The sequence below is a fragment of the Nyctibius grandis genome, chromosome 9, assembly GCF_013368605.1.
Source record: "Nyctibius grandis isolate bNycGra1 chromosome 9, bNycGra1.pri, whole genome shotgun sequence".
Taxonomy (NCBI): Eukaryota; Metazoa; Chordata; class Aves; order Nyctibiiformes; family Nyctibiidae; genus Nyctibius; species Nyctibius grandis.
This window is the reverse complement of record NC_090666.1, coordinates 38122558-38135269: the sequence shown is the minus strand read 5'-3', so window position 1 is coordinate 38135269 and position 12712 is coordinate 38122558. Positions and strand designations below refer to the sequence as shown.

The 12712-nt window shown below is 36.6% G+C and overlaps 1 protein-coding gene across 1 annotated transcript in view; it reads left to right on the top strand.

Moving 5' to 3' along the window:
• Positions 1-12712, top strand: part of LRP1B (LDL receptor related protein 1B) — a 570912-nt gene that overhangs the window by 531430 nt on the left and 26770 nt on the right. The window contains exon 83 of the mRNA XM_068407216.1: positions 5243-5407. Coding sequence (XP_068263317.1) covers positions 5243-5407 — 165 coding nt within the window. The remainder of the gene's footprint in view (positions 1-5242; positions 5408-12712) is intronic.

Genomic DNA, 12712 nt, shown 5'->3' with positions numbered 1-12712 from the left:
ACAGTCTACTCTAAGATTGGTGACTGGGAGGCAATCTCAGTCTTGCTCTGTTTTTGTGAGTATATCCCAAAAACTGACTCAGATTCTGGTTCATTGGATTGTTGGGAGTTTTTTTTTAACGAAAGAAAATTGAGGTAAGTCTTGAAATTCTGCATAATATTACTACTCGCTTGATCCATTGAGTTGCTTTTTCTTCATCAGTCCTATGTGAGGAATTCTAAATGTTGAATCCTCAGTGGCTTTCTGTGAGACTGAATCCAGATTGCTTCAGACAGCTGTTTCACCAGCATCTCATGCAACTGATGAGAAACAGCTTTTGTGTTTGATTTGGCTTTTTCAAGCTGGAGTTATTACAACATATGTGTTATATCATTTAGAATGTCTTTATAACAAAATGAAAGTGAGTTCCTGTGTGTTCTTCAATAAGTTTCCTTCTCATTTCTCCCTAGATGGTTATGATTGACAGAGCACAGTTCTTTTGAGGTTTATTTATTGACTATAGCAGGCCTGACTTTTTCTGTTTAGAAGCTACCCTTTCATTTTCAAATGGGTAAAGTATCACTTCTTTTTCCTAAAAGAGACCACTGGATTTGCATCCATTAGGTTTATTGTATCTAACTGTAGCTCAATGAAGCTAAAAACGTACCAAGAAGATGAAAATACAGAGACTTGCACTGGAGGAAGATAGTGTGTGCCACAGCTGAATGAGGAAGAGTAATGAACACTTCCAAGAGTTCGGTATTCTGGAGCTGCGCGTTTATCACTTTCATTTTAAAAAGGGAATATTTGTGCTCTCTTGGCTGGATGAAAAGCCTGAGAAAAATGACGAAGACTCAGATCTGACTTTACTTCTGAACAGAGATGAAACATTTAATTTATCATGGTGTTTCCTTCAGCACATTTCTGTGGGGACTTGCCCACTGCACAGATAGATTGCAGGCAGACCAAGTACACTGGCTGGTGATGTAGAAGTTAATCCCTATATACCTTCTTTTTCACCTAGAAAGTCTTCCTCAGGGAGTTGTACTAGCAAAAGCTATGGCAGTTCAATCCAGGCTATCTTCTTGATTTGTCCTGCTTTCAGTCTTTTTAGCTATCAAATAGAACTGGGATCAAATACAGAAAGCTACTTCTGATTTGAGAAAAATCTGTTGTTTACAGTAGTATCCCCTGTATTTACAAAAGGGTTACCATTTGGACTAGTATTTCCCAGAACGGAAGAAAATGGATTACATTACAGCAGGTGTCGGTTAGTTTTTTCTCACTGTGCATCCTTTTCTTAGCCCTTCTCTTCCATTTAAAATTTTAAAGCAAATATATTTTTAAAAGGAAAAAAAATGTGAAGGGAGAGCAAAGAGAAGGGTCTGTCTTACAGCATTCAGACAAAATTTGGGAATTACAACTTGTTCTGATAAATTTCAGCAAATGGAAAACCAGCAGATAGTAAGACCCTCATCTGGAGGGGCAGGAAGATTTATACAACCTTACCATAAGATTAGAACTCTGCACTGTGTCTTTAATAGGTGCATTCAGCTCAGTAAAGGGTGAGCTACACCCTTGTTTGAAGTACAGTCAAGAACGAATACCTTTCTGCCCCAGGAGATATGAGTATTTTCCACTGTGGGGAGGAAAACAGTTCCTGTCCCAAAGAAAGCAGTTCGTTAACCCTGTGCTCCATAGCGTCATCTCTCCATTTAACTGCCTAATCTGGAAATAAGTGGATATTTCAAAGGGAAAAAAAATAGCAAAAAATAAGATGCATTTTTCTCAAGAAAGAGTTGTTACAGAAATGCCAATAAAAGATACGTGTGTGTGGTTGGGGGAGAGGGATGGAATATCAAAAAGTTGAACAAGTGAAGGAAAAAAATACCAGCAGAGTTCACAAAGGTTTGTTTTGCTGCTTTATCAGTATTTCTTGTGTCAGATTTTCCTTTTACTTTCAGTTAAAGGGAAGAGTCAAAGATGGAGCAAATAAGCCATAAATCCATTAATGTTTGTGTCAAACAGTCATATCAGGAAGAAAAACATAAGAAAAACTGCAAATCAAAGTTATTTCATGCTTTATTAAAGATATATTCAGTTTGAAATAGGCAAATCAAGGCAGCAGAAGACTAAATAAACAGGCTAGGAGAGAATATGTAAAATTACATGACCTCTAACCCTTTCCTTTCTTTCATGTTAGAGAGATCCAGTAGCTAGACTAGGAGTAGTATAACAAGTGAAATTATTTACTTCTGTCACTTCTGAAGTGAAAAGAGCAGCTGAGAGGCCTTTGAGTCCGAGTTCCAGGAAGCTCAGACCAGTATTGAAATGACTCCAGATAGAAACTCTTCTGATTTTTTTTTTTTTTTTTTTATGTTAAACTTTGTTCCAATAGTGGGTACTTCCTAGAGCTGTTCCCAGCTCTTCTTTCAGAGGTCTTTATTCAGTAATTCAAATGAGGAGTATTCAGCTTTTTATAACAATTCTTCTGTGTTTCTCTCCTGTATTATTCTTCTTCTTGTCTTCTCCTGTGGGACCGTTCTGTTCCTTTCTCCTACACAAAGGCATCTGGTCCCCTTTTGTACTCAGTTGATGTGAATCAGCAAGAGGAATTTGATTCTTGTATTTACCTTGAGAAGACAAAGCAGCAGCATTAAAACCCCTGTATTGTTGAAGTCTAACATAGTATTTTAAAACTGGCTTATCCATACATCTTTCAATCCTATTTCTTAGCTTATTTTAAGTCCAAAATTGTTGTAGTAACTTTTCTCTGTATCATATTAGATCTGTGTTGAAACTCTTGAATTTAAAATGTTTTATAGAGAACAAAATCAGTAGTGATTTTTAATAATCCTATGGTGATACAAAATATTACACATGTTTATGTTTTTTCAGGAACTTTCTCAATTGACGATTGCATAAAGTAATAACGTATATTGCATTTTAAAACTGTAAGACATGAGTGTCCCAATCTCTGAAAGCCAGTTGGATTAGAAAATTGTTACTGTGGGCATTTTTTTGGCTCAGTATATTTTCCTGAAAATATGAAAGCGTGTATTTCTTGGTGTGGTTAGGGTAACTTTCAAGTTTGTAGTTCATGTTTTATAGTTCTAAATATGCCTTTTGATACTTTATTTTCCTCTTGAATTCATAGTCTTAATTTCCATATTTTTTTCAAATTTTATATCTTAATGCTGCAGAATTGCTCTAGAAGAGAAATATAACATGTTTTTAATGTTCTATCAGAAGGGTTCATAAAAATGAGCACTTGTCTGTACTTCAGTATTATTTATTCTGTTTTTACCAAGTTCTGCTCTATAAATTCATGACTAATGATAAGTAAAAGAGATAAGATAAGCAAAACAAAAATAGACCTTCTTTCCAATAAGATATGCTACATTATCCATTTAAACAGCTTCTATAATGAGTAACTGAAGAATGGTTCATGGAACATCAAAGGATTTAATGAACCACCTAAATAAATAAAACACTGAGGCATCCTCAAACTCCCAAATACAAAGTAGCTTTGTTAGAGCAGATATAGATATCCAGGGTGCATACAAAAAAATTAAGCGCCTATGGTATTTCATATTTTTGTTGTAAAACACCTGAAATAATGATGTGCCAGTCAGTCCCCCACAATAACTTCTAGATTTGTTGTCTAGTTTCAGCTTAATTTGAGAGAGGTACAATTGCCTGGAAGATGATCAGGTCCCACAAGTTTTGTTTAAATAGGTTTGATCCCAGGTTACATGTCTGCACCATCTCGGCACTGGCCATGAATGGAGACAGCCAGACCCTGCCGAGGAGATGTGTACGTGGGCAGGGAGGAGGGGCTGGGGTGCATGCAAGGAAAAGACTGCAAAGTTCTGTTACTGAACTTTGCAGAGTCCATGCTGGAGAGAACTGTTCAGCTAGAGGATATCAGACATTCCTAAACGACGCTCACAATGCAGTGTGTTTCTTTAAACATCAAAAAAAAGGAGTTGGTGTGCCTGTGTCGGTCAATGTTAGATCTCAACAAGTATAGGACAAATGTTAACATTGGCTCTTTTTCATTAGTTATTTAACTAAAACAGATTAATTCAGCAAAACATCTGCAGCTGGTGGATATATTACTGAAGAGTTCTCAGTGTTTATGGTATCCCTCTTATTAAAAGCCATGTAGGTTCAAATGCTGGATTACTTAGGCAGCAGTCTGGCTTCACAGGATTTGTTTTGCTATGTGAGAAATGAAAGGTCTTATTGCTGAAAGCATGTTTTGGGCTGGAACGGTGCTTGTCTGTTTCTTTAGGATTACAATTATTTGGATGTTTGAGCATTGTATGCATGCTAGTCTATAATTAATTTCTTGTTGGTGTAATTGAATGATTTTATATCTTGTTCGCTGAAATGAAGATAGATTTATTTTTCAAAGTGTTTCCAAGACAGGCACAACTCTAATTGCAAAACAGCTTTATAGAAAGGTTGAATCTGGCCTAATCAGAATTTGTGTCATCTCTTGCCTCACCGCTAAGACAGTGGCACTATTACTGTAAGCACTCAGTGAAGGCAGAGCAACAGGCAGTATCTCTTCTCAGTGATTTTACAGACTGAGCAGATGAGAATAAGAATAAATCGGAAAATAATGTTTAGGAGCAACAAGTTAGTATGCAAATATCAACCTTTGAGGAAGACTTAAAGGCTGAATTATTTCCTTTTAAATATTTTGGATAGGGTTTAGTTAAGAAGGGTATTAGTTAATGGAGAGAGTGGAAGAGAGATCCAAAAAATCAAATAGGAAAAGACTGAGGTCACCAGAAAATGACTGGGAAGTTTTCTGAGATCCCCCAGGTGAAACCAACATACATTTTTTCATTTCTTAAACTGACGAGGAATTATAGTTTCAAGCAAGAACCCACACTGTCATTGCTAGCTTACGTTCTAAGGAGGTCAGCTTTCCTGGGGCGCCATTTGGATGAAGCATAACTGCCATGCGCAGGCCCCCAGCTCCGCACGGTACGAGCTCACAGCCCTGCTCTACAGGCTAGTGCAGGCCCCCAGCGCTGCAGCTCTCAGTGAGGGCTTGGCGTCTCCTAAGTGTGTCTTGTTTTCTAGTACTGTGGAAACAGAAGTGATCATTTACTATCTCCATTTTGAATTTTTTTCCCCCCGTTGACAGAGATCCGTAGCTCTATTTAAGATGCAGACAGGTTCTGTTTTGCCAGTTGCATGAAATAAGATTGTTGGAAACAACTCTGTGTGTGCGCTCTTGCTGCAGATGATACCTGTAAATTAACCTGTGAAAATGGAGGGAAGTGCATTATAAATGAGAAGGGGGATCCCCGATGTCACTGCTGGCCAAGTTACTCCGGTGAAAGGTGTGAAACAAACCATTGCTACAACTACTGCCAGAATGGAGGAACCTGCGGAGCCTCTCTCCTCGGTAAGTATTTCTGAGCAGCCTGTACCTTACTATTACACCTGCTTTAATTTAAGTGTTTGAATTTATTCCTTGTTTGTGATAGTTTTTCTCTTTGTAACTTAAATGCTTTGTCCGTACTTAAGCTCTGTGCAATATAGCAGTATATACCATACATGTACTGTGTAATCAATAGTGCTTTTCACATATCTCGGTGTTGTAGCAGAATTAAGCTGCATCCCACAAAAGGGAGCATGTAAGTAAGTATTCAGTATAAAGACGCACATGTCAAGGTGTAGAAATTGAATTGTAAAGTGTAAGGACCAGTCAAACTACACCTGGAACAACCCCACACATCTTGCTCTCTGTCTTGATTCTCCCTCTAGATTTTTAGGTGCATACACAGAGATATTTCCTTAAATTAGAGTTGTGTGACCTCAATCTTTTACCTTTGTCATACTGGAATTCACGAAGTAGGCATTTTACTCACCTCTCAGGAAGATCTGGCTGATCAGAATTCAGATGCTTTGTTTTCCTGAAGGAATTTGAAATCACATCTCTTATCTTCAGGGACATGATCCTAACTGTCAAAACGCCGGTATTTGGCAGTTGGTCTTTTGTCCCTAACGTGTAGGCTGTTGTAGCTTGTATAATGCAGTTAGTGTTTGGGCTAGAGAGGGAAAGTGTGATAAGAAGTAGTCTAGAATTTAGTAATTATGTGAAAAAGGAGAAGTTGAATTCTGTTTTCTGCTCCAAGGAATATTTAAATATTTGATTCAAAGTAGAACAGCTGGTGAAGTTTGCTGTCTCATCTCTTAGAAGCCTATCAGCTGCTGAAGGTGGTGTGAATCATTTTCTCCCACATGATGAAATGACCAACACCCTGATCTCTGGAAGAAAACTACAGGCACCTGACTTTAGAAGGGGAGTTTGTGACTGTTCAGCACAACCTGGGAGAGTTCCCTATAATGCAGAGTTATGTATCTTAGTCTCTATGACAGAGGGGGCTTAGATCTCAATGTTTTCCTTAGCTGAACTTACTAGTTAAGTTTAGCTTACATAGTTTAGTAATTTAGCTTCACTTGATGGCTTCTTTGGAGCCTCCTCTTATTTACTGAAATGTGGTGGCAAAAATCCAAGTGAATGCAAATCTAGTAACCTGTTGTGTGCCAAACAGGTTTTTTCAGTTCTGAGCATTTGAGGGTTAATAATGTTGTTCATAGTTAACATCACTAATAATGACTAAATATTAGAAAACGAGAATTAACTTGTACTTGAAGTTGATTAATTATACTTGAAACTGCTTCTAACAGCTGATGGAAGTACTGACAGAAATGATAAGCAGAGATTTTTATCAATGTAGCGAGATCAATACAATGTTTAGTGAGAACATGCAAGTGAATGAGAGTAAGTCCTGGGTGATTTAAATGACATGCAGAACCTCCTTGTCGTCTGGGGAGAGGATATTTACTCCCAAATCTTTACATGTCTGGCATTTAATTGATACTTTTGTGGGGTTTCAAGACTTTATAAAATTAATAACTCAGCTCCTAGAATTCAGCTCAGTTCTGAGTCCTGCAGAGACCCCCGGGTTTTATTTAATCCTTTTCTTTTGGCAGTAGCCACAGGGCTCCCTCACCTCCAGCAGCTCGTGTTTTCTGTCCCAGGCAGCTAACACTTGCTGTGCTCATACAGCTCTACTATTGCCTGGATTTTTTTATTAATTTTTTTTTCCCTACTAAAGCCAGCCTCTGAAATCTCTCGGCCTTGCTGAAATAATCAGTGTAGTAGGTTTGGTCACCAGTGAGCAAAGAAGAGAGTTGAGCAGATTCTACCATATACTTCTGCTAAATTGTTGTCATGGCCCCAGCTGCTACAGAGGGCCTGGAGATGCAGGCAGTAGCCTTGTTTCTGCTTGGTCTCAAACAGTGTGATGTGCCTGCACCAAAAATGCATCAGGAGAGCCAGCATGGATGTCACCACAGTCCACATCTCACTGTTCAATTGCCTGATTTTGGGGAATCTGAACCTTTAACTGCCCCTAAAGTTTACTGTATCACACATGGCCAAAGTGTGCCAAGCCTTTATGAGCAGAGACCAACACAGAGCTGGTTCTGATGACCCTTACTGGGCATACCTGCTAATAGGAATATTCTTCTGCTGTGCTGTGTCCACTTTCCTAGTTTAATCAAATTTTCATAATCATATTTCAAGTTTATCAGATTTATCTGCCATTTCCAATTCATGAGGGTACTGATGCCCTGAAGCCCATGCCATAACTTTCATGTGCTAGAGACATGGGAAAAAAAGACCGTATGTCTTTCTAAATCAAAGTGACTCCATCCGGCATTCCAGATAAAATTTTCAAATTGATCCACGTCTCATCTTCCTTGTGTGCCTAGCCCCTGGACCCTGTAAATATTCTATTAAGAGGAAATCTCTATTTCTTATCAAACCGTATTTCTTATCTGTATCAGTCCATAAATTGTGTGTTTCTGAAACAAACTAGTATGTCAGTGAGATGTCCACTTATCCTAGTTTAATCTAATCCGTGATACACTTAAGCCATTATGTATTTTACAGAGGGAAGCTAAACTGGATGCCCCAAAAGTATTGCAAACTGTAATTAAGTGAACAAAGCTGAATTCCTCAAGTGTTTTTGCAACAACCATTGCCTCTTTCCAGTCAAATATACCACTGTGCAAAGCATGTCATTGTGTCAGTGAGTGCACATTTAGCAGCAGGGGCTGCACACACCGTTCCCAGTTTGGACCGATGGTGTGAAATCCAGAACAAAGCAGCATTCATCCACTTCCTTCTCGTTGTCTCAGCCTTCAAGGCAGAGCTGATCTGCTTTGTCAGGTTCATGTGAGTGTCATTAGTGTACATGTTACTTTATTCTTGCACGTTGCTACACAGAGGAATAAAAAGGTTCCTTATTATCAGGAACTGCTCAATTTTTCCTTAATGGTTGTAAAACTTAAGCATTATATTATATCTAGATTTATAATATTACATCCTACCAGGCTGACCTGTCCACTAGCAATAGGTACACTGCACACTTTTTTATGGGGTTTTTTTTGGTAGAGAATTCTCTCACATTTCTGCAAAGTATAAAATTATTGTTTTAAAATAAAGTCAGCTCAATATGATCTTAATTTCTTCTCCTGTGCTATTGCTATCTGTGCATACCACCTCCCGTACTATAAATGGTCACAACCAGCTCCTCAAAAAGCAGCATTTATACTTTTGATCCATTATACAATTGTCTCATCAACAGTCCTGCTAAACTGATGCAATCAAGTTGCAAATATTTTCCCAATTTTCTCTTTTTTTTTTTAATTTATTTTTGTTCACAATGGTGAAGCTTTTTCCTCTGAGAGATGCTGAAGCCAAAAGTGTGCGAGTGCCAATCTAAATCCTATCCGCAAAATATAAATGACCTGTGATAATTTCAGCTGGCTTGACTCTGTCTTTCTTAGAAGCTCTGATTGCCCTTATCGATTCTCATTTATTATCCAACTCAAACAGCTTTGATGCAGTCGATCTACCTAGTGTCATTCTTCATGTGTGCCCTTTGGAAAGCTTTAGGACCGCCAGTAAATTTAGTCTCCCAGGGAGATGTGCTTCTGCAGGGTCCCTGCTGCTGGGACACTTCTCTAGGAGTCAGGGAATTCCCTTATTGATGGCTTCTGGCTCAAAAACCAAGGAAGAGAGATCTTGAAAACAAACCTTTCATCATGTTCTGATATAAATAAAATGACGCGGCATATCAAATGCTTTTCTAGTGAATGTGTGTGTTCTAGTGAACGTGTAAATCCCATTCTCTTTCACCACCTACTATATAATAGTAATGTGATAACCAATTAAGTAAATTGCAGAGTATTACTCATTTTTAAAACATGATTGTGCTAAATCTTTGCTGGATGTGGTAAGTTGTAGAACCTCATTATCAGCACACAAATGTTAATTTGTTAAACAAATCCCACTGGCAATTCGGGGATTATTCACTGTTGGTTTACTTACTGCTAAGCCTTTTGGCAAATTCCTATGAGAACATTATATAGCTAGAGATTGAGGCAGCTTTAATTAAAATTTATAAGTTTATGACAGTTGTATTTAACTACAATAATGGAACAAAGAAAATGTCATCAGTTAATTAAAAGTACACATCTGAGACGTGTAATTAAAAGTTTGGTATAATAATGAACACTTTCCAGTAAGCCAAATTAATGGGAATTTGGAAAAAAAAATTGAACGTTACCATAAAAATGCACTCCGTTCTCCTTACAGTTCGAATTAAAAATGTTGGAAGAATAATTTACTGAATGTCTTGAACACATTAACTAGATCTAACTAGTTCACAAAATCAGATAAATACATATCTGTAGTATAGTTACAGTACGGAGAGTATGTCCAACTACATAGAACTGTGACGTATGTATCAAAATGAGTAAAAAATGATATCTTTCCACTAAATGAAAATTGATTAAATACTCTCAAAAATAATTATATATAAAGTAGATATTATTTTATATTCTATTTTATAGGCAAAACAAGTTGATTTTGGGACACGATGGTGCATACTGAAAACACTGTCAGCAAAGAACATGTTTACTTTGCTAAGGTCATAACAGTCCCAGTAGTCTCAAAGGTTCATGCTGCGTCTTCTTGTCACCAGGACAGGGACTGTGGGAAGGGGAGAGGGGTGGTAGTTAGCTAGATGTCATGGCTGTCTGGTCTGGTGTGGTCATACAAAATACGTTATATTTCTCTGTTGTTTAGGCAATAGCATGAATCAAAGTTGGTCTCCTTAGAGTTCTGTTCATTACAAAATAAATGTAAATCGGAGTTCAAGATATATGAGTAGATTCCCAAAAGAAATCACCTAGATATTACAGAGACAGTGCACTAAAATATTTATTAGCTATCTTTGGAGGCAATTTGAAATGTTATTTACTATTACGTAGCAAATTAAATTGGCAAATTAGGAGTAGCTACAGCTTCTGTAATCACAACCTAGTAATTGGACATTTTAGGATTTTATCCCTTTCGTCTTCTTATGGATGATTTTTCTATGTAAGAAAGGGGAAACTGCATTTCATCTTCATGCCAAAAACTTTATGTATTTGTTCATGTGCTACTGCCAAAAATAATTTCATGTTTCTTAGGGTCACCGTAAATTATTCTCCTTTAATTTACTAAATTCTGTGCAAAACATTTGAAAAAATATGTGAGAATTTTATAAGTTTGTTTCAAGTTCTAATGCTGCTAGAATTAAGATTAAAAATTCTGTAAATTATTATTCTTATTTTTTAAGAGAGAGGCTACATAGAGAATCTTCAGATAATAGTGACTATCAAGTACATTGTTTCCCCAGACAATTGTCATTACTCTTGTTGTTACTTCTTTTATATGTCTTACCAGGCACCCTTTAATGTATTCTCTGCAATTCATTTCTTTAGAATTGTTATTTAGAATTATTTTAAATCCAAAATACTCTTATCAATATAGGACCTACATGCATTATGTTTCCACTTGCATATACATAAAATGAGAAACACAGTCTATCCAAGTGTTGGATAAGAGATAGTAAATAGCAAAGTGCGTGCACATTGCAAATCGCTAAGAATGGAGAAATTCTGGTCAAAAAAAAAAAACACATGCTTCTTGCTCTCTAGATATTATTACTGTGGTTTTCAAGTTGGAACATTTACATGTGAGATGCTGATAATGTGCTGCCACCTTGTCCTCCTTGTCACTTTGACAAACAATGTCTTTCAACATAGGTAATGGAAACAGGAAATTTTTCTTGGGATTATTATGTTACAGAAGAGGCTAAAGAGGAGGACAGGTGAAGGCTAGGATGCTAATCTGCAATAGGCAGAGGAAAACAAGACAGTATTCTCATAGAGTAAATCCAGTTGAGGATTGCACAGAAGAAGGAAGAGCTCAAAACAGGGCAATTTTTTGTGTTTTCTTTCAGAAAACGATTTTTGCACATTTTTTGCATAAAATACACTGTAAGATGGTTAGCTGAATTTGAAACAGTTTAACATTCCATAAACCACTTTCCTTATTAATATTTTCTATACTCTAATGTGTTGTCAATGTTTCTGTGGTGGTGAAGGTCAGGAATGAAGAGACAATTTTACTTCTGTCTCTGTACAGCTCTAATCCTGAAAATTCATGACCAGTGTAAATACCGAACTTTCCTGCACGTGAGATTACCATGCAATGTTTGTTAGTTAGGATAGGTGACATCTTGGTTAATGTGACTATTTCCTCTGCAAACATAAATCGATATTCTGATTCTATGATACAAAGCATTATGGCATTGTTTGTCATTGTTTAATACTGAAATTTTATTAAACTGTTCTTGGAACCCTTTTGTATCAGAAATAATTTATGAGAATAAGGCAGATTAAAATGTCATTATTAGTATTATTTTTAGATGCAAACAGGCTCTGTATAAATAGGCAATGAACTATTAACATTACTAAAAGTCATGTTAAATTGAGTGACAAAAATGGGGTTCAGGCTATACTGAATTAAATTTTCATATAACTGTCAGCAGTTTGGCATATTTATAAGCCTACATTAGCAAAGAAATAATTTTTCTACAAACTAGGAAAATATCAGTACCCCACCATTTTAAAAAATAGAGAAATATTAATAACAGAAACTGATTTCAGACCTCTAATCTATGTTCTATCACTACTTTATTTTAACTTTTTTATTGAAACACTGATTCAGAAAAAGGATTATGTGAAACCCCCTGGCTTAGGGGGAGAAATTTAAATACAAGTGTATACATGGGGAAAACCAAAAAGAGTCTATGCTAACATCTGAGTTCAACATCTTTGATTTAATGTTTAGATCACAGGGGACAGATATGAATAACCAGGCTGATGCATATTAAACTAGTTTGAGCTATTTTTAAGTCAGTGGGTTTGTTCCTGCTGTACTCATTAGAGGAAGAAACTAAATGATCTCATGGCCTTTAGGATGATTTGCAAAACACTTCAAATTAACATAGCTTAAAATAGAAAAATATGGAAAAGAATTACGTGAAGGGTTTCACGTAAGAAGTGAGTGATGGAAAAAGAATAAATAAATCATTCTGCATGAATCAGAGTAGAAAAATGAGGGCACTTCACTTGCATTGGAAAGTTCTCCAACAAATATCATATTAAATGACTACATAGTATTAAAGTAAAGGCAGACGAGAAGAAAATTAGAATTGTGGGGTTTATGGAATACTTAGTTTAATCTACATTACTTTAACGAGACAGCCAACTGAAAAGAGAAGGAAAAAAAAGGTAAGGG